Source organism: Lepidothrix coronata, unplaced genomic scaffold (genome assembly GCF_001604755.1).
Source record: "Lepidothrix coronata isolate B3197 unplaced genomic scaffold, Lepidothrix_coronata-1.0 Scaffold7, whole genome shotgun sequence".
Lineage (NCBI taxonomy): Eukaryota > Metazoa > Chordata > Aves > Passeriformes > Pipridae > Lepidothrix > Lepidothrix coronata.
Genome location: NW_016690187.1, coordinates 8,786,839 through 8,808,380, shown reverse-complemented (window position 1 = coordinate 8,808,380; position 21,542 = coordinate 8,786,839). Strand labels below are relative to the sequence as shown.

Here is a 21,542-nt window from a genome sequence, read left to right as displayed (position 1 = left end):
AATCCTTAGTGCCTCACACGGTGCCATCCTGGCATGTATTTGTCACCCACGTGAAGCCGGTGCGTGCATGGCCCAAGAACCCTCGCCCGGTCCCCCGCGCCCACCCGTTCCTCCCTACCTGAACGGCCGGGCGGGTCCCTGACGGGTGGCGGCGGCCTCTCGCTGGGCGGCGGGGGCAGCGGTCCGGAGCGGCCCCCGCCGGGCGCCGGGCACGACCCCAGCGAGATGTTCCTCTGCGGCAGCCGCGGCATCTCGTCGCCGCCGGCGGGGGCGGGCGGGACGGGGGGCGGCCCCGGCCGGCTGGGGGGCGGCGGCGGGGGCGCCGGGGCGCCGAGGGCGGGCCGGGGGGCGGCAGGCACGGGCGGCTTGCTGTTCTGCGGCGGCGGCGGGGGCAGCGGCCCCTCCCGGGCGGCGGACGGCCGGTGCCCGGCGGGGGGCGGCGGCGGTGGCGGCTTGTCCTCCGCCGGCCGGCCCGGGGTGGGCGGCAGCGGCGGCCGGCCCGAGAACGGGGGCGTCGCGCCGGGGCCGGGCTGCCGCAGCGGCCCGGCCGACCCCGCGCCCCGGCTGCCCGGGAACGGCGGGGGCGAGGGCCCCAGGCTGGGCTGCCGGGTCACGCCCGGCACCGGCGGCGACCCCCGGTTATGCAGGCTGGAGGCGATGGGCCGGGGCGTGCTGGGCACCGGCGGCGGCGCCGCCTCGGGCTTGGAGCCGGCGTCGGGTCTGGGCGGCGGCAGGCGGCTCCTCTGCGGGTCCGGGGCAGCGGTCCTTGGCCCCGACGGCGGCCCCGGGAAGCGCGGCGGGCCGCTCGGCGGCGAGAACGGCTTGGCGGCGGCGGAGCGGCCTCCGGGCGGCAGGACGGGCGGGCGGCCTCCCCCGGAGTCTGCGGACACAGGACAGGGGCATGAGCGCCGTCGGAGCGGCACTGCGCTGCCGCACGGGCCGTGTCCCGAGGCACTGTGAGCGGCTGGGGAGCAGCCCGGCACGGGGCACACCAGCCCTGGGGCTCAGCACCAACCCCGGCAGCACTGGGGAACCATTCCAATAGCAGGTTATAGCCCGATATTGCTTATGAGGGACGACTTCAGTGTCTGGAAAGTAACACAAATGATGCAGCCATCACAGCAAGCAATGACACAGGGAGGGAAGAAATGGTAAAGAACAAGTATTGGATACCATCAAACTGAGAGCAAAGAAATGTTAGCTTTCAAATGATCTTTAACAACAACAGTCCGGCAAAAGGCTCTTTTCAGCCCTTTCTAGTAGCTGTTATCTAAGGATGTAGTTGTGCGCATCAGGAGGATGGCAGCAGGCCCTGCAGTTGAAGAAGTACTGTTCTGTGATGCCAGGAACTTTTGTGTTAATACAAGTTCCCAAAATAGACTGTGACACAATAGAAAATACCAGGTCCGAGAGCCTGTTTTGTACGTGTGCTGAAAAATTTTGTTAGGCTATAAAATATGTAATGTTCGTAACACCCTACAACCCCCATTGCACAGTCCTTCTTCAACAAGCATGAAATCCTCTTTCCTTAAACTTTCAAAACTCACTGGCCCCGGATGTCCTTCTTTTCAAAGGGCATGAGGCTCTTGTCAGCTGTTTTGTCAGCCAGAAGTACAGTGCCTGCCCCAGACAAGCCTCCAACTGCAGTGTGTGTACCAGCCAGCTGGGATGCCTCGTGCGCTCCCCAAGCGGCAAATCACGCTGTTGTACAGCTGATGCAGATGTACTTTCCATTTGGAAAATAGATCCTTTTTCCTGGTGCACAAGAAAATTAGCCTGGATCATCCTATGTTCCCCTCTGGTCCTGCACACCAACAACTGAGGCAGGACCTAGTCTGCCTGACTGTACTTTGCCAAGATCTTTAGTTTTCATCAATAACTAAGAGGATGGGTGGAAAGGGAGTCCCACCTCTCCCTCATAAAACCTAATAGTAAAATAAAACAAGATTCAAGCTGAAAATTACATTTCCTAAGAGTCTAAGATATTTGATGGCTTTTTCAATCCCAGCAGGTAATATGAAGGTTTTAAGCAATATAATTTATTTTTTCACACTGGAACTGCAAGATCTCTCTTACCGGCATCCCGACTTGCAGCAGATCTGAGCTTTGGCATTCCTGCTTGAAAAAGGCCTCCAAGGCCAGGTGGTCCACCGCCACTGAAGCCGCCACCACTGCCACCACCAAAACCCCCACCACTGCCACCGCCACCTCCTCCAAAGCCACCGCCGCCACCTCCACCAGGTCCTTTGGGTTCTATTGAAAAAAAAAAAATCCTCCATGTTAGTGAAGCAAGACTTATCCTGAAAAGTCATCTCTTCCATTAGAGCAATGCTTGCAGCTGGTGAAAAATGCATGAGCTTTCAAAATACCCAGGGTTTGGATCATCACAGCTGCCATCACCACCACTATTGCACCGTGGCAGAGGTGGTGTGATAACCAGAGCCCCTGTGTTTTATTAAGCCATCAATTTCCTTTAGTCTGCTCTGGACTAGAAAGCAAATAAAATTGCTGTGGAGAATTTGGAATTGAGCACGGATGGGACCTCTAGAATATCATGTTGTCTTTGTTATCATCTTAGTAGCTTCTTTCTGTTTCTATGTACTTCTGTTCTCTTATCCTTGCCCTCCACTTCTCCATAAGCAGAAACAGGGCAATCTCATGGAAAATAAGGAAGGAAGGAGGAAGACAGAGGGTCCTTCCTCTTGAAGGTGTGTCTGGTGATCGCTTCTGGGAACACACCTCTCACTATTGATGATGTTGCAACATCTCTATTTATCTAAACAAAGCTTAGTAGGGAAAGAGATCCCATTTCTGATTACTTTTCTGTAGATTCGGAAATGCAGTGACGAGATCATTAGCTGTTAATGTTTCCAACAGGCAGGAATTATTTTATCAGCTTCCCCCACTTTCTCTCTTCTTTCTCTCTAATGTCAGTATTTCTGCTGTGACAACACTGAGTTGCCAAAAGTAAAATGAAAGTGTTTCCACAACTACCAGTACAGAGAAGAGCCCTATTCAGAGCATCACTGCCAAAGGAGCAGGCCCACAGGTTGGGATATCTGTGGAGATCAGTTCTCAGATGATGGGCTACATGGACAAGGATCAATGGCTTCATCTCTTGGAATCTTGATTTCCACAACTTTGGGTTGGCAATAATTTCACTGACTTTACGGTAACTAGAACTTGTGGATCAAAAGCACTTCTAAAAATCCCCCCAAGAAAAAAGGAGGAAGAGTGTGTCCATGGACGCATGTTTCACATTATCCTTCTCAAGCACGTCAGCTTGGTTTGGCTCTGACTCACACAGGGTGTGAACCTCTGGAGAAATGCTGCTACTATGGTTAAGTCTTTCATCATGATTTATTAATTCATGTAAACAAGATAATAGGCTGCATAATTTTTATCTTACTGTTTACCCCCTCCTTTAATCCCCTCCAGCTCATTACAATAGCTAGAATGTGCAACTTCACATTCAGAGATAATAAGGGTTTAAAGACTGTAGCTGGCTGATTGCAGGACTGCATCTATTTTTTTAAATTATTTTTATTTGGTCATACTCCTCTCGGCATTTCCTGCTTTCCTCATCATCTTCCTAACACAATCCAGCCTTTAACTGCATGGCCAAACCTAAACTGAGGTGTACCACATTTGCTAATCAGTCTGTAGAAGTGTCTTCTCTCCTTAGGCAATAAATCCTGTTCCTCTGTCAGAGCGGGACTGTGTTCTTCTCACACTTCTCCTGTTTCTGGTCTGTCTTCCCAATATTTTTGCTTCATGGGCTTTTCCAGCCTCCTCAGCACCTACCAAGATGTTCTGTGAGACACAGCAGCAGCACAGATGGATGGAGACCTTGATTCCATTCAAGTAAGTGGAGGCACTGCCTTGTGCCACAGTACTGATGGGCAGGCTGGGCAACAAGGCTCAGCCAAAAAGATAACACCCCTGAGTCACTCCAGGAATGGTAAAACTGCGTGCAGAGTGACACACAGGTGGAGTTGTGGCTTGTGGCTGTGGTTCTGCTTTAAGTGGTACTGGGGCCATTAAAGAGCCAATGGTGTCATGCCAGACACGCATTTATTCTTATATTGTTTATGCAAAAGTAGAGTCTGAAATTCCAATTTATTCTCTGTGCTCTCCTCAGTCCTGATGGGGGTTTTGTTTGCCTGATCTGCTGCAGCTCCTCAGCAGAACTCCTAGTAGGGTTTGCATAGTTTTCCAATATAAGCAAACAAGAAAATAAACTGCTATATGAGGATAAGCAAACAAATTAACATTCACATTTCATAAGCAGTACTTGATTTCTCAGCTGACTATTCATCCATGATGAACAGAATTTACTTTTATGCGTGCCACTACTGGTACTTTATTTTACCTACAGTTCATCTGATGATAATTTTCTGCATTCAGATGTGTAGAACCATTCACACCTATAGATACTACAACATATAGAATCATACTTACTGTCTAAAATTGGGGCACTTCTGTCATTAGTAACAGTCTTCTTGAGCTTTTTTCCTTTGGTAATATCAGATAATAGAGCATTTCTCCCTGCTTGTTCTGACCTGCTTAGGGATGGCTTTTCAGTATTTGCCTGCAAAATAAAATTAAAAATGAGGAGGCAAAATAAACCTCAACTTCTAGATAAAAGTTCTGTTCAAATATGGTAGTTACTTGAGACTCCAGTTTCAGTTTGAACAGCACTGGAGTGGGTAGCATGCCATGTCTATTTTTGTGAATGATGTTAAAGGTAGTTGGCCTTGTTACTGACTCAAGGCCACAAACACTGCTACTATTCTAACCCACCCTAATCACCGGAAACTGAATACTTCCATGTGAATTCACATTCTTTAAACTCAAGATTCAGAGTTTCTGATTTTTTAAAGCCAAGGCATATCTATGGCAAATTACATACATAATCTGATTACACAAGAAAATGAGCATTCTTGAAAGTTGTAGTGAAATACAAATTCTAGATAAATCAGAAGAAAGATGGGCCTTTATCTACTATTTTAGTTTTGTTAGGAGTATTTAAAAATGGCAGTCGCTACTTCCATATATAGAACTCTTCATCTAGATCAAATGAAACCTTTAGATGTGTGAGGTTTGTCTCAATGGTCCTCTCTTTTCAGTTTATGTTTTGTTGACACAGTTTTTCAAGGAATAACAAAAAAACCCCAAATCATACACATACATGCACATACATATGCACATATATATGCCTCTTATAGGAAATAGTGGTTTCTGAAAAACTTTCTAACTTATCAGATCAGTGTTACAGAGATTTCCTGAAAAGTAGAGAGAGTTGCCATGGAGGGACCAAGCAGAGAGTCATACTTGGTGTGGAAAATGAGGGAAAGACTCTTCAGAGGCACAGCCCATTCTATCCGTGTAACCAGCTCGGAGTTTGCTCTGAAAATATCTGAGTACTTTTAAACGGCATTTCAAGAAGCCTTTTCCTTCTTGTCAGTGAGATGACTGACTGTTGGGCAGGCAAACACAGCACAAGATCTATTTCAGCTTAGGCTTAAAATTAAATCAGGTCCAATGTAGTTTCACCCACTGTGTCAGCAGTGGATCCTGTGCTCTAATACCCCAAGTTGGCTGAGGGAGCTGTGCTAGCTAAGAACTATCCTTACCAAATTTAAACAATAGGATTGTTTTTTTCCAGCTCAGGTCATGTAAGTATTAGAGTAGCAGGTGGGAGTACATGTTTGGAGAAAGTCAAGGGGATACCAAGACTTCAATTTCCCTGACTTAGACAAGCTGTTGTCTCTTCACCAGATCAAACCACCAGTGTGGGAGGGAGAGAAGGATGGAGAATCAGAGTAGACAGTGACATCCATATGAGCACTGGAAAGGAGTGAAAGTGATGGTCTTTCTCACAGGATCAATAATCAACCAAAACCAAAATGTTGGAGAGCTTTCCCCAAATGTCAATGCATACCCTCATCCACACCTCCCTATCTCTGGACATCCTATTCAATGTGACAAGCAGCAGTACAGAACAGTGCATATGGTACATTTACCTCCTGTAAAACTTACCAAGGCTAGTGTTGGGGGTGGAGGGGGAGCTGGAGGGGGAGGCACAGGCATGGTGGAAGGCTGAGCTCTGTCTGCTCTTGCTAAGAAACCTGCACAGCAAAACACAAACACACAAAAATCAAAGATTAACACATCTTAATAAATAAAGTTCTACTCACCTAAAAAACATCCTTGCAGCTAATAGGTTTATCTTTTATATTTTCTAAGTCTAAATAATACATAAAAAGCACTTCATATTTAATTGTATGGAAACCAGCTGCATCTTTAAAGAGGGGCTCCCCACATAAGCCCCATTGCCATATAAACTCATAGACATACACATCCAGTTTTGCACACTTACACAATCCATGCAATGCAAAAAATGCAGTAACAAAATTGTACTCTTTTAATCCAACAATCTTCTTCCTATGGAAGAGCTTCAGGATAGTTCCATAGCTACATCATCAACCCTTGCTTCAAGAAGATATCATACTTTAAGATCCTACTCAGAAAGTCAGATGCTGACCTGTTAAATCCCTTCAGTTGTTAAAAGATTCACACATATGCTGTTATGGGTAGGGTGGAACAGCAGAACTCTAGGACAGACTCATGCTTCTTCCTTTCTCCCTGCTTGCTCTGAAGATTCCATGCTCCATCATCACATCTGAATGCACTTTCCTCCTCCTCAGAGGCAGCACACACAGTCATGCTATGTGCATTTTCCCTGAGGAGGAAAAGCAAGTAGGCAGCCCGGCCTCTCAGCTGCAGGCTGCTGCAAAGGGAAAAGCCTGACTGCTAAAGCTCAGCCTTTCACTATATTCGCTACTGGAGACCAGGCTTCCACTTTTCCACACTCCAACCAAAACTTTCAACCTAAGACAATCCTAGGAGGGTCACACCTGGGATGTAGAACTTCATTGAAACAAAAATACAAAACAACAAAAAAAAGAAAGGCCAAGTGTCAAAGACTTTTTAAGTCACAAGGTCTTTTTGTGGCATTTTGGCACCCAGCTCGCTGGAACTGTGCCTGTTGGGGCTTTTCTAATGGTGCTGTGGCATTTCAGCGTGTGCTTTACTCTTTCACCTGTGCTTTCACCTTCTGCTGGCCCATCCACCTGAGCCAGCTTCAGTAACAATGATTTGCCACCATTTATATAACGTTTGCACACAACAGGTAAACACAGTGGGAATAGGAATATGGGTTATTCTCCAGACAACCTCAGGCTGACAGCTGAAGTCCTCAGGGCAGTTATTTACAAGAATACACAGCTTTTACTTTTTTAAGTAACTTATGTGTTTTTTTATGAAACCAAGGGGAAGTGTAACAGCATAGTATCTGTCAAATCAACATCATGCTAGGTACAGTACCCTTTACAGTTTAAATGAACATTAGGAAAAATTGCTGAATGAAACAAAATGGCATTTGCAGTGAGGGTTTGAGGTGAGTCACGACCTACAATGTCTCTAATGGCTCCAACATGATCTGTGATGTGTGTGACAGAAAAAAATGGTACAGAAAGTACAGATTTATCTCATCAGATGTTCATGCTCCAAAAGAATTAGAATACAGCTACAACCCCCTCCCCCCAAAAAAAATTGCTGACCTACCTTCCTCAGAAGAAAGCTTTTCTGAAATAAGACTTTAATAGATTTTGTGCAAAATCTTTAGAGAGGAAAGGGCTTGGAAAGAAGTCAGACTCATCACCCCTAGCTCTGGCTGAATATCTAGAAAAACCGTGGAGTTCGAAGTGGCACGGGGCACTAGTACTGTCTCTAGTGTTTGCAGGTTTTCTTCTCCCATACTGCAGAAACTGTTTCTCTTTCCGGTTACTGCAAAAGAGTGAGCAGAGCAGAGGGGAAGCTGGCCCATGGACAGACTGACTGACAAAGAGGAAACTGTGTGAAGCCAAGCCTACACACTGTGCAAATGCACACATTCGCAAAGTCCTGCAAACAGACCAGCCTGCTCTTGTCAGTCCTCTGGTGCATTACTGAGCATCTTAGGGCTTTTCCAGAGAAAAAAGTTTCACATTCAGAGGATCTGCTTGAATTCAGTTATATTCCTATCTTCTGCATTTCTAGCTCTCAGTTGTTACATAAGACTCTGCACAAAGCCCGATCCTTTCCTGATCTGCACATTCTAAATCCAATATTTGAAATCTGAAGCCTATTAAAAGCACCAAGACTAATGCTGCTTTGTTCTTCAGCTTCCTGTTTAAAAAAATAGTCAACAGGAAAATTATTTCTTACAGCAGACCACAACCATCCTGTTTCTTAACACAGTCTTTTCACAGCTGCAGTTGTCTCTAGCTTAACTGTGCCATGAGGGTATTTCACCAAGCTTTTAACTACTTCAACTGATTAAAAAGAGAAAGTCTGCTCTCTGCACTGCTTTGCTAAGAGGCCAAAGCAGTCTGGATAATGTAGTGGGTCTCCTTGGCACGCCATGTGTCACAGGAAGGTTTCTGGAACAGGCAGAATACAGTTTGGTTTGATATCAGACTTTTAAATGAATCCCTTAAGACAGCTCAGACCTGAATGCAGCAGTGAGCCAGGTGGTCTACGAAGCACTTTCTGTAAAATACCATAACTTGTTTACCTCCCTGTCAGTTAAGAGATTGCTTCCTTGCATGCTTGGGCTGCTCTGCTCTACTTCTATGTCCTTTTAACTTGTTGTTTTAGATCAGCTTCTTAAGGAATTGGTGGGGATAGAGGGGAAGAAAGGTGATGCTTGAAGACTGAGTTCTCTAAGGGGAAGCCACTACCCACAGACACATCCGGCTTCTCCAAAACCCTCCCTGCGCAGACGATTTTCAAGGAGGTAATGGGGAGAAAGGCACTAGGTATTCCCTCCTTCCCTATCCCATCTTACATGTACCCATAGTCACTAGCTGCACAGTAGCTAGTAATTCTGATACTGAAGGGCTTTTTCAACAGAATTGAAGTGAAAATTAGGTACACACGGCTGCACAATGGTGAGCTTAGCATTTAGCTACTGCTGAACAAGCCCTGTGGCCCTCAAAGGTAGGCTGGAAAATGGCATTTTGGAAGCACAGGACAAGCTTCTATAATAAGATAAACTCAGGCAGAATTGGATTGAAGTTTAATGCAAGCATCCTGCAGGGTTGTTTACTCATGATGTTCTAGAGCACACACTTCCTTTAGGGGCCATCAGAAAAGAGAACACATGCTTTGACTCAGAAACCTGCATGCCCATGCAAAAATGTATACTGCATACACTTACAGAGCCAGTAAAACACCCCATATTGTCAAATTTTAGTTTAAAACCAGAGTTACAACACCACTTCACTCTTACTTTTGTCACTCTGACTCTGCTTCTGCTGATAAAAAAGAGAATTTCAGAAACTCAAGCTGAAACTTCACAGAAAGAAACGGCACCTCTGTCTTTGAAGCTCCAACTCACCCTTGCTGTTTGGTTAGATTCTGTACAATCTATTTTTTTGTCTGACTTATTGTAAGCAAAAAAAAAAAAAGCCCTTTGGATTTTAAAATTCGATCACTATAAGCCTGTAGGAAGAATAATAATGTTCTGAAGAGATGCAGTGACCTGCTGACTTGCCCCCACAGAACAGGGGGATGAGAAACACCTCTTGGGCTGCAGAACCAAAGTAGCTGAGTCAGCACAATGCTGAACTGGAATTCTGCAGCTGCTTTGTTCATCACTAATTCCCAGGAGCATGGAGATGTCCTAAGATGTTAAGTGTAACTGCAATTAGAGGAAAGCTTTGCTTACTGTCCTACGCTTCAGCAATACACTCAGATCATTATTTGCTCTTGGTCAGTGGGAAAGAGCTGATTTTAAGAAATGGACATTATGTTCAATTGTTAACAGCTGACACTATAAAATACCTGATATAGTAACTGATCCACCCAATAATAAATTTTACCCACCAAATCTGTTAACAACCAAGTTGATTATAACACTGGGTGTTGCAGGGTGTTAAAAAGGAACGAGTTGCAAAAGACTGACGGTGTATTGATACTTGAAAACCCAGGATACGTGTCCTAGCATATTTTCTAGGCCGCAATGTAAGCCATCACCGCTTTTAAGAGCTGCATGTTAATGTTAAGGTCTAGATGAGCACCGGTGGTGCAGCAGAAAGGATTCCGGTAACTAACCCGCACATGTACACTGCAGCATCGGCCACGGAGCGCCAAACACAAAGGTCTGTATTGTCAGCAAGACAGAAGGATTTCCACAGCTGGCAGCAGCGGCAGCAGCTGCTCTCCCGCTGCGCAGCAGGCGCCAGCAGCACCGTGCACACGGCCGGCTCCTCCGAGAGCCAGCCCCGGTCGCCCTGGGCTCCGCTATCACCGTGAGCAGGCACCCACCGCATCCCCACACCCGCTCTGCACCGCCCCGGACACAGCCCCGGGGCCGGGGCAGCCTCCCTGCACACCCTTCTCGAGAGGGCTGTGCACAGAGCCCGCGTCTGCTGCCTTTGGAGAAAGCCAGCCCAGCCGCCGGCAAACGAGATGCTCCAAAGCTGCCTAAGTAAAGAATACCTGCATAAGAAAGCTCTCATTTTTGCAAACTACCAGGCACACCCGGTAGTTGCTATCAGGAACGATATAAAAATATTGTGATATGCAATATATAATGATAAAAACTAATTTCATTTAAAAACCAAAATAGACGAGAGAGAAAGCATACATTGCATACTGCAAAGAGCCCCTTGCTCCACAGAGTAATATATGAAGAGCAATGAGCAAAACTGTCACTACACTGAATTACATGAAACAGAAATTCTGGGTATTTCAGATTTAATTTGTTATTTCAGAAATTATTTTAGGAGCATTACAAGTGCTAAAAAGGAATGTGACCTTTAATGTGGGATGGAGAGTTTGAACAATTAGACTGCAAGTGCACAGTTTGCATCTGGTCAGCCATTAAGAGCTGCTTGAAGGCCCTCCCTCTTAAACATATTGAGTCAGAGGCAGACAGACAGCTCACTGTGGTTAATCATTTCCTGCATGATTAATTTCCATGCAAAAAAAGAGGAAGGAACAAACAACTGTAGAAATAAAATAGAATTGATAAATTTAAGGGGAAAAAACCCTGAAATTGCCAATTAAAATGCTGATTGCTCCTCTATGCAAAGGACTCGACTTCTAAACTAGTGTTGATTTGGTTCTTTCAAAATGCATCACTTTCTCCTAATGAAAGAAGGGAAAATTTTTTTTAAAAGTCTGAATTTGAGGCAGTTGGGCTACATTACCAAGTACTTTAGTAAAGTAGCTCTCAAAACAAAAAGGACAACTAACTGTAAACACATTACAAAGTGGTTGGAAAACCACTTAAAATCAGTTTTTATACAGACCATGATATTTTTTCATGAGTCATTTTTTAACAGAGTACAGAGCTATTAAAGCTTTTTGATAAAAAATGTTACAGTGATGTCATGAAATTTGAGCCACCCTGCTCCCACTTTACTGTGCAGACCCAAGTCATTAGTAAGTCTCTATGTCCCACATTCCACCACCATATTCTCCCAAGGCCAGAGGGGCTGCCTACACTAAGAGTCAGTGCAGGAGTGCGGCATGGTGTGAATGAGAACTTCAGAGGTTTCTGAAGGTGCTCCTACCATGCAACACCATGCCTGTAATTCCCACTTGAAAAAGCCAGGTACTACTTCTCTTTTTATTAACGTTTCTAAATATAGAGCAACCCATAAATAAATATACAGGTAGATGATTTTAAGCCCCTAAAGAGTTCAGCAAGGGCACTAAACTGAATTCAGTAGAGCATGAAGCTACTTGAATATACTGAAGAGGAACTCCCTTGCAAGGTGAAAAAAAGAATATTTAGAAGACTCTCTGGCCTCACACACTCACTAGAGGAGTGAAAAGCCTGTCAGACACTTAAGTAACCTGATGCTAGTTTTATTTGAGACACAGGGAATTGCTGTATAAGAACCCTATAGTCACAGGGAGAGCCTGGATTTTCATTCTCCTAAATTGAAGCTGAGGAGGTCTGAAGGAAGAAAAGTGTCACCTAAAATGTTATTATCAGTATTTTTGGATCCTTTAACACCACCGACTGGTCTTTTAAGGATGGTTTCAGGGTGAAACAACAATCCTTCTGGTGCAGAGATAACAAGGCTTTGTGGCCTGAGAAAGGACATTTAAAGGGTGTGAGAATGCAGACTGTCCTATCCTGTCTGGAGGAAGCTGTGATAGTGAAACTTTTCACCCTTAAAACCACTTGCAGGGAACTGGACAGCCAAAAGGGAGACCCACAGAGGAGAAGTGACTTTGGATATCTGAGACTCAGGGAAATTCTGGGGAGCTGCCGCTGCCAGAGAGAGGAAGCCTACTTTACTGGGGACTTTTCACGTTTCAAAGAAACTCTCTGCAGTACGTGAAATGAGTGGTTTGAGTATTACTTTCCACCAGACTGAAATGCCAACCCTTACACAAAATGCCAGGGCAGAGTAGGTGCACCAGTGATGGAAAGCTCTTGCCTAGACCCCGAGCCAGAGCTTCCTGTCTCTTTCCACAAACTGCCATCGGAGGGGTGATGGATGATAGGCTTTATTCACAGGCAGGTGTATAAAGTGGATGAGGTCTATGTGGCCCCAAAATAGGATTTGGCCCAAGCTGAATGACACACAGGAGGATCTCCCATGCGGAACTGCACCTTTACAAACTTGGCAGTGATTGTCTGGGGGATGCAACACTATCCTGCTGCAGAGAGGGATCAAAAAGGAGAGAAGAGGAAAGCAAGAGCCTGGAGGTCTCTGGTAGAAGTGCATGGGATAGTTCTTGGAGAAGAAACAGATATAAAGCCCCTATTACAGAGAGCATTTTTTCAGCTCTACTGAGGCTGCAGAGAGATGATATATTTCTTGTTTTGGTTTGGACATACCCTTTTTAATAAATTGCAGAGTTCTTTTACCTCTTACAACAGTGTGACTGAGCTATGTGAAGGTGCTGGGGAGCTAGTGATGAGCAGTAAAGATAAATAACAACAACAGGAAACAAAGGACATGACTAGTTAGGAAAAAAAGTGTGAGGATGCTGTGAGGTGCTTTCACCTCTTTGTGCATCTTATCCCAGGCACCTACAGAATCTCCACCTCCCTCCACATCCCTCATGCTCACCTCCCACATCCCAGAGCATCCGGCCAAGAGCAGTGATCCTTCAGGCAGCACTGTCTGCATCTCACACTGGGCAATTCCTCAGAGACCTAAAACCCCCTGAACACTATTAATCTACTTCTTACCATCATAGGAATACAGTAATAAAGCAGGTTACTGCGGTATCAGTGACAAGTGAGCCAACAGACCACTGAGCGAGCGAGCCATGGCTGCCAAGCAGTAGTAGCTAGCTGCACCTATGGCCCATGGCTACTTGCATCCAGCAAACCTCATCTGTCAAATGCAATCAAGAGTTATATGGCAAAAATCCAGTGGTGCTGCATCCGTGGAAAGTTACAGCTAAGAAATAGGCCACTATAGTGTCAGAATGTTGTTTTAATCCAAGTATTTAAAAAATATTTTTCTTGTCAGTGACATATTTTTCAAGATATGCAGAGGATCATAGGCAATGGCTAGCTTTGGAGAACTTCCCCTAGTCACCAATAGAGTCCCTATGTGGAAGAAACAGCAAGTGTTTGGATGTTGACTTGAGAAAAGCTGATAACGTAAGAGCAAATACACTATAGCAGAAAGTATCTGACTCACTGAAAACAGAAATTGCTTCTGTCCAATCCATACTCTTATAATTTCTTTCAGCCAGTGCTTTCAGAGGAGATGTAGAAAAATATTCCTGTCTGCTCAGACTCCGAGAGTCATCTCACATCCCCTGCCACAATGACCTGGCCCTGGGAAGCAGGACCTCAGCCCTACAAATGACACTTGGAGCAAAGCCCCTGCACCAGGCACAACAGAAGGGAATCTCCACAATGTTTTAAAACAGGCACATGTGGAGTCATTCCTCAGAAGGAGGCCAGGGCCAAACCCAGCAGAGAAATCTACAGTTACTGTTCTCAGGACAGGAGGACACATCTTGAGACAGTGCAATGTCCTACAGCTCTCCCCCCTCCTTCATGTCAAAAAAAGAAGAGCCCTTCCTAGGACCAACCACATTGCAAAAAGCCCTATGGCAAAAGGCTTCACCCTCTCTCCCAGGCAGAAGTGATGGTTAAGGACTGAGCTGTTTGTGCCTGAGCTCTTTTTCAGCTGTCCAGAGTAGAGTTGTGTGCAGCACTCCACCATCCACAGATGTAGTCAAGCCGAGTGTTTGAAACAAGACACAAGGCTGTGTTATCTCAGGCACACTGCCCAATGCAGCCAACAAGGATTCATCCAGGCTGGAGGCAACCTCAGCATGCAGACCTAAAGAAAGCGACATTTGACTCCTGGTGCTGTGGAGAAGCCACAGGGACAATATACTTTGGGCAATAAGGACCCAGTGTCTCTCTCCAGCTTATTCCCTTGTCTGTTAGTCCTTGTGAACATTTTGTGTTCACAAAATACTGTTCCTAACACGTAGCCCAAGAGCTTTTCTCCAATGGGGCTGCTTTTTCCAGTGTCTCATTGCTGTAGTAGTGATCACTCAGTGTCATGTGGCTGTTCAGCACTGCGTAGCTTTCTCCCCAAAACCTGAGCTGTTTTAAGCTCTAAGAGCTGTTGGTAGGGTGAACAGGCTAGTTCGGAAATTAAGGGTTTCTGAGTATTGGCTCCAGCTTATTCAGTCCTAAATCAGAACAAAAATAATTGCATGAAGTTGGAAGAAGTCCTTAAGAACAGGACTTTTTCTACCAGCTTATCCCCTCAACACAGCACTGCTCATCCCTCTAACCGGACGGGGTCATTCATGGCCTGGTGGTGGCAGGCAGCCCACAGAGAGAGGCAGGAAAGGATGTTTCCTACAACCCACACCTGGTGACCAAGAGGTGGAAAGGCATAGCCTGGCCCTTGGAATCCCTGGCTTGTTACTATGGGAAAACAACTTTTGTTCGCACTATCATACCAGCCTTTTGCCTTTCCATCTATTAATCCACTTTTATTTTTAGGATGTTACAGCTCTGACCAATTGTTTGCTTTGTGTAACATGAAAGCAATTCTGCTATTTAAATCAAATTGACAGAAATCTGGAGGATTTTTTTCCCTTCTCTCCACTGTTTTGTGGCATAACAGGCCAAAAGCACTAGATATCAGTCTGATTTTTTTTTTCCAGACATTTGAGCTGTTGCAACTTTCAGTCAGCTCAGAAAGAAGTCAAAAAAGGAATCAAATATGGAAAGCAAGTCCTGGGATTTTGCTGGGGGACTTCTGCTGCCCACAGTGGGTGTGCTGCAGTGCCCTTTGCATCAGTAGTTATAAGAAGAGGGGCTTCTCTCTGCAAATCCTGAGGCTGGGATGAAAAGAGCCTGTTTGGAGCCACAGGTTACATCGTGGGAGCTCTGAGACACCCCACACCACATCCTCTCCGTGCCCCGGGCACTAAATTAATAATGCTGTGACCTGCATAATGCCATTGCTGAAGCTGTGTCTTCTTTCACCTTTGTCTTACCAACAAGATGACACGAAGCTGTAGTTGAAAACATTTTGCTATAATGAATACTTACAGAAAAGGATCAACAATCTCCAACACTGTCAGATTATTTTACTTCTCAGTGGTGTAGGTTTAGAATTGAATTGGCTTCAGCATTCAAATAGGCTTTTTTAACATAAAGCATTTTCTTCATCACAATCAAGTCTTACTAACCATGCAGCAAATTGTGACTAGTCTACTAAAGGCAGCATCTATAAAATAATATTAAAATAGCAACCACCTCTAAAGGGGAAATCTGAGGCATATAAGGGCCAGACATGTGGAATGAATTTAAAGCACTGTTTTCCAATCCCTGCCTCTTATAAATATTGTGATATTCCTATTAAAATGTTGAAAAACTACAGTGTACAGAGATTAGTTCAGATTTCACATCAAAAGCCCAAACAAAAAGTTAGGAGGCCTGGGCAGTCAGCAGGGAAAGAGCAACTACATAAGCAAAGTGCATTAGTTTTTACAGCCCAGGTGTTGACATAAATTAGAGTAACTTGAATAACTGTCATTAGAAGAGCAATCTAAGACTGATCTGCCCAGAGTGTGGGAAAAATAAAACAAAACCCAGCCTCAGATCTGCATAATGTAAGGTAGCTTGCTTTGCCAAAGACAGTGGAGAAAAACAAACACCACCTCAGAGCCAGGTTACTGTCAATAAAAGCCTCAGTTCAGTGCAGCAAGCCCCATAAATAAGTTTTGTGAGAAACAGGCAACCAAGACTGGTAAAGATTTTAATTAAAAAGAAAAAAGTCTAATTTTCCATTCTGAAAGTTAATTTTGAATGATTTGAGACTGTGAAGTGCTGAGACTACAAGCCTCCACTAAACAGGGTGAAGATGGAGAGTCTGATTTTACTCTCATTAAAGTTCATGGAAAGGCTCAGGACAATTTTCAGAGGAGGCTGGATGAGAGCCACTGTACCTTCTGACTTTGCTGAAAGCATCTGAATTGAGATCAGACTTAGAGATTAAGAAGAGTGCATCCCATGAAATCCCTTGATGATCTCTGCTGTACAGGGATTTGCACTGTAGCTCAAAGTTAGTCATTAAACCAGATCATTTGTGAGGCACCAAATCCTATTTGCACATAAGTAATGAATTTGAGAAGTGTCACAGTCAGCAAGCAAGGTTGGCCTTGGATCCCACAATGCCATCCTTTGGATGCCAAAGGCTGGTGGAGCAAGGACCACAGCCATAGTCTGCACAGTGATGCCATGACTTGTGTTCAGCACTGCTGGTATCTTGCTTCATGAACCTAGGGAGAGCATCCAGCAAGGTATACTTTCATCTGTCTCAACGGACCATGACCTATTGAAAAACTCCCCATAAATTACCCTCTGTGCCCTGCTCACAGACCACAAACTGAATAGAAACTCACGTCACATCTTACAAACTGACTAGATACTAAATGAAGACTCATTCTGCATATGACTTGTACCCCCTGTGTTCACAAACCTTCTCTGACCTCCAGTCCAAAAAGCTATAAAACAGCATTTGATCTGCCATTTGAATGCTTATTTCAGTAACGTGGCCAGGAAACTTAAGTTCTTTGTAAACTCTGCTGGGTTGCTACAAAACAGTTACTTTTTTATAATTCACATTCCTAAAAGAATTAATCCAAGTTTGTAAATAAAGCAATTGAAAATTTTCAGTTTTCTGAGGCATAAATGAAGATACACAAGATACACCATTACTTTGCACACATAGGAATTTTTAGTATTTACTATGATTGGTATTTTATCTCAGATCCCCTTCTCTGAAAGCAGCTACAAAATGAAACTCTCTCTCTTACAAATTTTATATTACTAGCTTACAGTAACTAAAAATTAGTATAGCTTTCAACCCCCCAAAACAGTGATGTATGTGACGCTGGGCAGTGCACGCTGGGCATCCGCACTCACAGGCACTTGGACAACAAAGAGACCATTTGCACAAGCACTCAAAAACTCACAGCATCCGTTCTTACTTGCTTGGAAGAGAGCTTCTGCCCTCTGAGGTTTGGCCTGCTCTGTAGCTCATACTGTGTCTCAGAAAGCTTTCAGATGGGCTGCTATGGTTTCAGTAATTATTTTTAAAGGTTCTCGGCAATATAAAAACAAATCTGTGGAAGAGTCTTTAAAATCAGGATGGAAATAATAAGTGGGAGGGAAAAGAGGAGGCAAAAGTAATCTGAAACAAAAAGAGTGCTTGCTTGAGTAAACAACCCATCCCCAAACTCTGGGACTTCAATCTCCCTTTCTTCACATTGGAGCCAACCTTAGCTCACCCCAAACTACTCAGATACCATGGCCAAAAGTTGACCATCTGCTCTAAAGGGTATACAAAACTTTAGAAACTGTATCCAAAGCAATTAAAAAACCCAACCAAGATAAGAGATTAATTTTAATCTTAAATATCTTACCATACATATATTGGTTTGAAATGGATTCATTTAAAAACAACAAAGAAAAGCAATAATATTACTGAAAACACATTACTGCACACGTGAAATTACATGATCATCTAATATCCTGGCAGTACTGGCAAATGATGTCTTGTTCTAATCTGTATTAAAAACAAGTCCAAAATGTTATGTTCCTGCACCACCAGATTATTTGCCTGGTTGGAATTCAGCAGTAAACTTCTCCTTCAACTTACTTCAGAGATATACATAGAGGAAGCAATACATTATTTCTACTAAAAATTGTCTAATAAGACAACTCAAAAACTATCTTTAGATGGTTTTTACAAAACTAACAGACCAGATAACCATTAAGTAACCACTGAGTAAAGTAGACTAAAAGTTGCCATTATCTCTATATTGTTTGGTTCTTTGTATCATATATAAAATCTACTAAATCTGATCATCATTTTTCTCTGTTTTAAAAAACATAGATTTTATAACATACCCATATTAATTGTGTCAGAGCCACCACTTTTACTACTACAGCAAGATAAGCTTAATTTTAAAATTCTAATTTTTTTAATAAAAGTAAAAAAAAAAAGTATCAGCTGTCCTTAGCTGATAGGAACTGCTTTGACTTCACTCCAGACCTTTCTTAGGTCTCTTCTACCAGAGGAACATAAAATCCAAAAGTTGTAATAGGGATCTGTACAATAAATGATGAGGGCTGCCAGTGGAAGCTCTAGGGCTAAAGCAGACTGCCAGCGGGGAAGATAAAGACTTGTCTTTTGCTTTTGCAATACTGAACTACTGAATCCATCACAAGCCTTATTCTGAGCTGACCAGAACTTCCCTGCCTCCAACAGCAGTCACTGGACAAAACAAACTGCTACCTAATGGAAATATGTACAGAAACCCTGCAGAGGACCTCCTGTTCTAGACTCGCTTCTTGGGAAAAGCAGCTTCAGAGCAAATTAATAGTTTGTTGACTGCCCTGCAGGAGGTCACCTCCAAGCCAGGGGCTTGTGGAACCAGTGGACTGGTTTTCAGAGACGTCCCCAGGCAAGGAGCCTGACGCCCTGGTGGCTGCTACTTCAAACTCCCATTCACAGCTGGAGCAGTGGAAGGACAAACCTGAAATTCCTCTTCCTCTGTTTCAATTTAGTTTGGCTCTTTGTGAAGCATTCAAAAATCTAACCCACAGTGCATTGAATACTTCTCCACATGTAATAGGAGAGACCTTGGCCTTCAGTATCTGAAGGCATGTGTGCAAATCACTGGCAATACTCATGTGCTGTTCCTATCACCGGCAATTTCCACTTGGTCCAATCTGGAAAACATCCTGAGTAACACGAGGGTGAATTTTTCTGTTAAGTATTTCCAACACTGCCTTTTGGCAAGAAAAAATGTCAAAAGTCACTTGGAAAAGAAAGGCACAGCTAAGAGATGTTTCAATTATTTCATAAATAAGCTGCCAAAATGCAAAGAGCAAAATCCAGGCAATAATAATAATATTCTTCATATTTATACTATTAGAAGCCAAGCAGAGATCAGAATATTGACCAATCACAATTATATTTTGTTTCATTTACTAGAGTAGAGCTACAACAACAATTCAACTCAAAATAGCTTTGTAAAGCCATTTTTATATAAATAATTTCATCTACTTTTGCAGCAGTACTTGATATTTATGCAACATAATATTTATGAAATATAGGTGAGATAAAATTGAATCAGAGGGTTCAGATTATCCATCTGGGCCTTTAGCTGAAGACTCAAGCACTAACAGTGGGACCATGAAATATGCACATATACATGTGAGTACACAGGCCACACATGCAGCAGATGATGCCAACTGAAACACTTACAGTAAGGGCAACAAAGTTAAGTTGTCTGTACCTAATCTAAGGTTTTCATTGTCCATCTGAAGGCCCTATAAGTTAAGATAGCTTCTGAAGATTTCATTTATGAAATACACTTATCTACTTGTTTTGGCAGTTATCTAATAGATGGCAAGGTCCAAGTTCTGTTTTGCATCAGTCTGTGGTTCTTTCAAACTCAAAGCAACTCTAATGTTACATGAAAGACAGAATCTAGATTCCTTGATCTACCTGGAGAAGCACAAAAATTTGTATGAGTTTGATAATGTGGGATTTGGGGAAAAAAATAGAGTGGGAAATTAATTTTATGTCCTGACAAAGTTTGAGACATAAGAGATTTCTATCTTAATCAGGAATTAAAAAACAACCCAAACATTCTGTTGTTGGAAGTCCAAATTTCAGCAGATCCTATATTCCACTTCAAGTATTCTAAATTTCTTTTAAAAGCTTACTTTAGAATTTTCTAATTTATAAAATTTAAATTTTGTACCAAATTCTCCTTTGATCTCAGGCAAAAAAAAGGTTTTGATAGGTTTTGATAAACTGATAGTATTAATTAGAACATATTTTCAATAAAAATGTCCCAAGAAACTATAACTACAATCAATAACTTTGACACCCAAACTAAATTTTCCAACTTAGGCATCTAAATCCAATTGCTAGATGCTTATGTTTTCTCAGCTTCCTTAAGGTATCGACATGGTGCTGCCAACCTGGCACAGGGGTCTCTTACGGACTCCTGATGCCCTGATTATCCCTGGTCCTGGGAGAGACATGGAGAAAGTGAGTGCTACTAGAGCTAAGACTGGGAAGACCCAGATGCTGACAAGCCAGGGGGGCCCACAGTCCTGTAAAGGGCTCTAGTTTAAAGCACGGCACAAATCAAACAAAAAGCAACCAAGGACACCAAACTGAAAACGCCCTTCTGCTTTCCTCTGCATCTCCGATTACAGAAGTTTTTGCTCCAATTTATTTCTCTTTGGAAACAACTTTTTACAGCTGCACATGGCAAGTACTTAGCTTAGTGAGCAAAGAAGATGGAAAGAATGATTATTAATGGATTCTGCCAAAAAATAGGGCAAAGTCTTTCACAGCTTAGGACAAGAACTAGTCGATATTCCCCTAAGTGAAGAGGAGGCATGTCTTGTGCTGCCTTCCTGAGAAGGAAAACAGCACGGCTGCATTGCCTACTGCAGCAACCCAGGCTGGAAACATACAGCACCCTTCCACTTTCTACTTGTGAAGCTGGTTGAGTCAACACACACTAAACCAGAACATTTGCCCAAGTAAAAACCAAGCAGTTCCATTTGGTTATCTGCATTTTATTTTAAATATTTATATCTCTAATTGTTTTCTATGACCTTTGACAACCAATTGTTTCCATGCAGCAAGTGTAGTCAAAGGCAGTGTGCCATGTGGGTGCCAGTCCTGCAGGGCATTGGTCTACCAGAGTGCCCAGGTCACTGCAGTGACATCCCATATGAGGTCATATCTAGCTGACTGCATAGGTCAGACCCAGGTTGATGTGCTAGGCAGGTGAATATGCCAAGAGGGACAAATCAACATCTTGCCTGAACTCGGCAGGAGCCACAAGCCATTGCTTGAGGAGAGACAAGCTGCCCCAGACAGCTGCTCTGGGGTCCGCAGCGGCTCCTGCTCTTGCCAGGTTTTTGGAAGTGGTGCCCA

At 43.8% G+C, this 21,542-nt stretch overlaps 1 protein-coding gene across 2 annotated transcripts in view; it reads right to left on the bottom strand.

Annotated features, from left to right (window-relative positions):
- The window catches only part of WIPF1 (WAS/WASL interacting protein family member 1), a 56,543-nt gene that overhangs the window by 10,381 nt on the left and 24,620 nt on the right, over positions 1-21,542 (bottom strand). For both annotated transcript variants that reach the window (XM_017838430.1, XM_017838421.1), the window contains exons 3-6: positions 6,043-6,131; positions 4,462-4,591; positions 2,077-2,253; positions 119-880 (exon numbers count right to left, since the gene is read on the bottom strand). In XM_017838430.1, coding sequence (XP_017693919.1) covers positions 119-880; positions 2,077-2,253; positions 4,462-4,591; positions 6,043-6,093 — 1,120 coding nt within the window. In that variant the 5' untranslated portion in view covers positions 6,094-6,131. The remainder of the gene's footprint in view (positions 1-118; positions 881-2,076; positions 2,254-4,461; positions 4,592-6,042; positions 6,132-21,542) is intronic.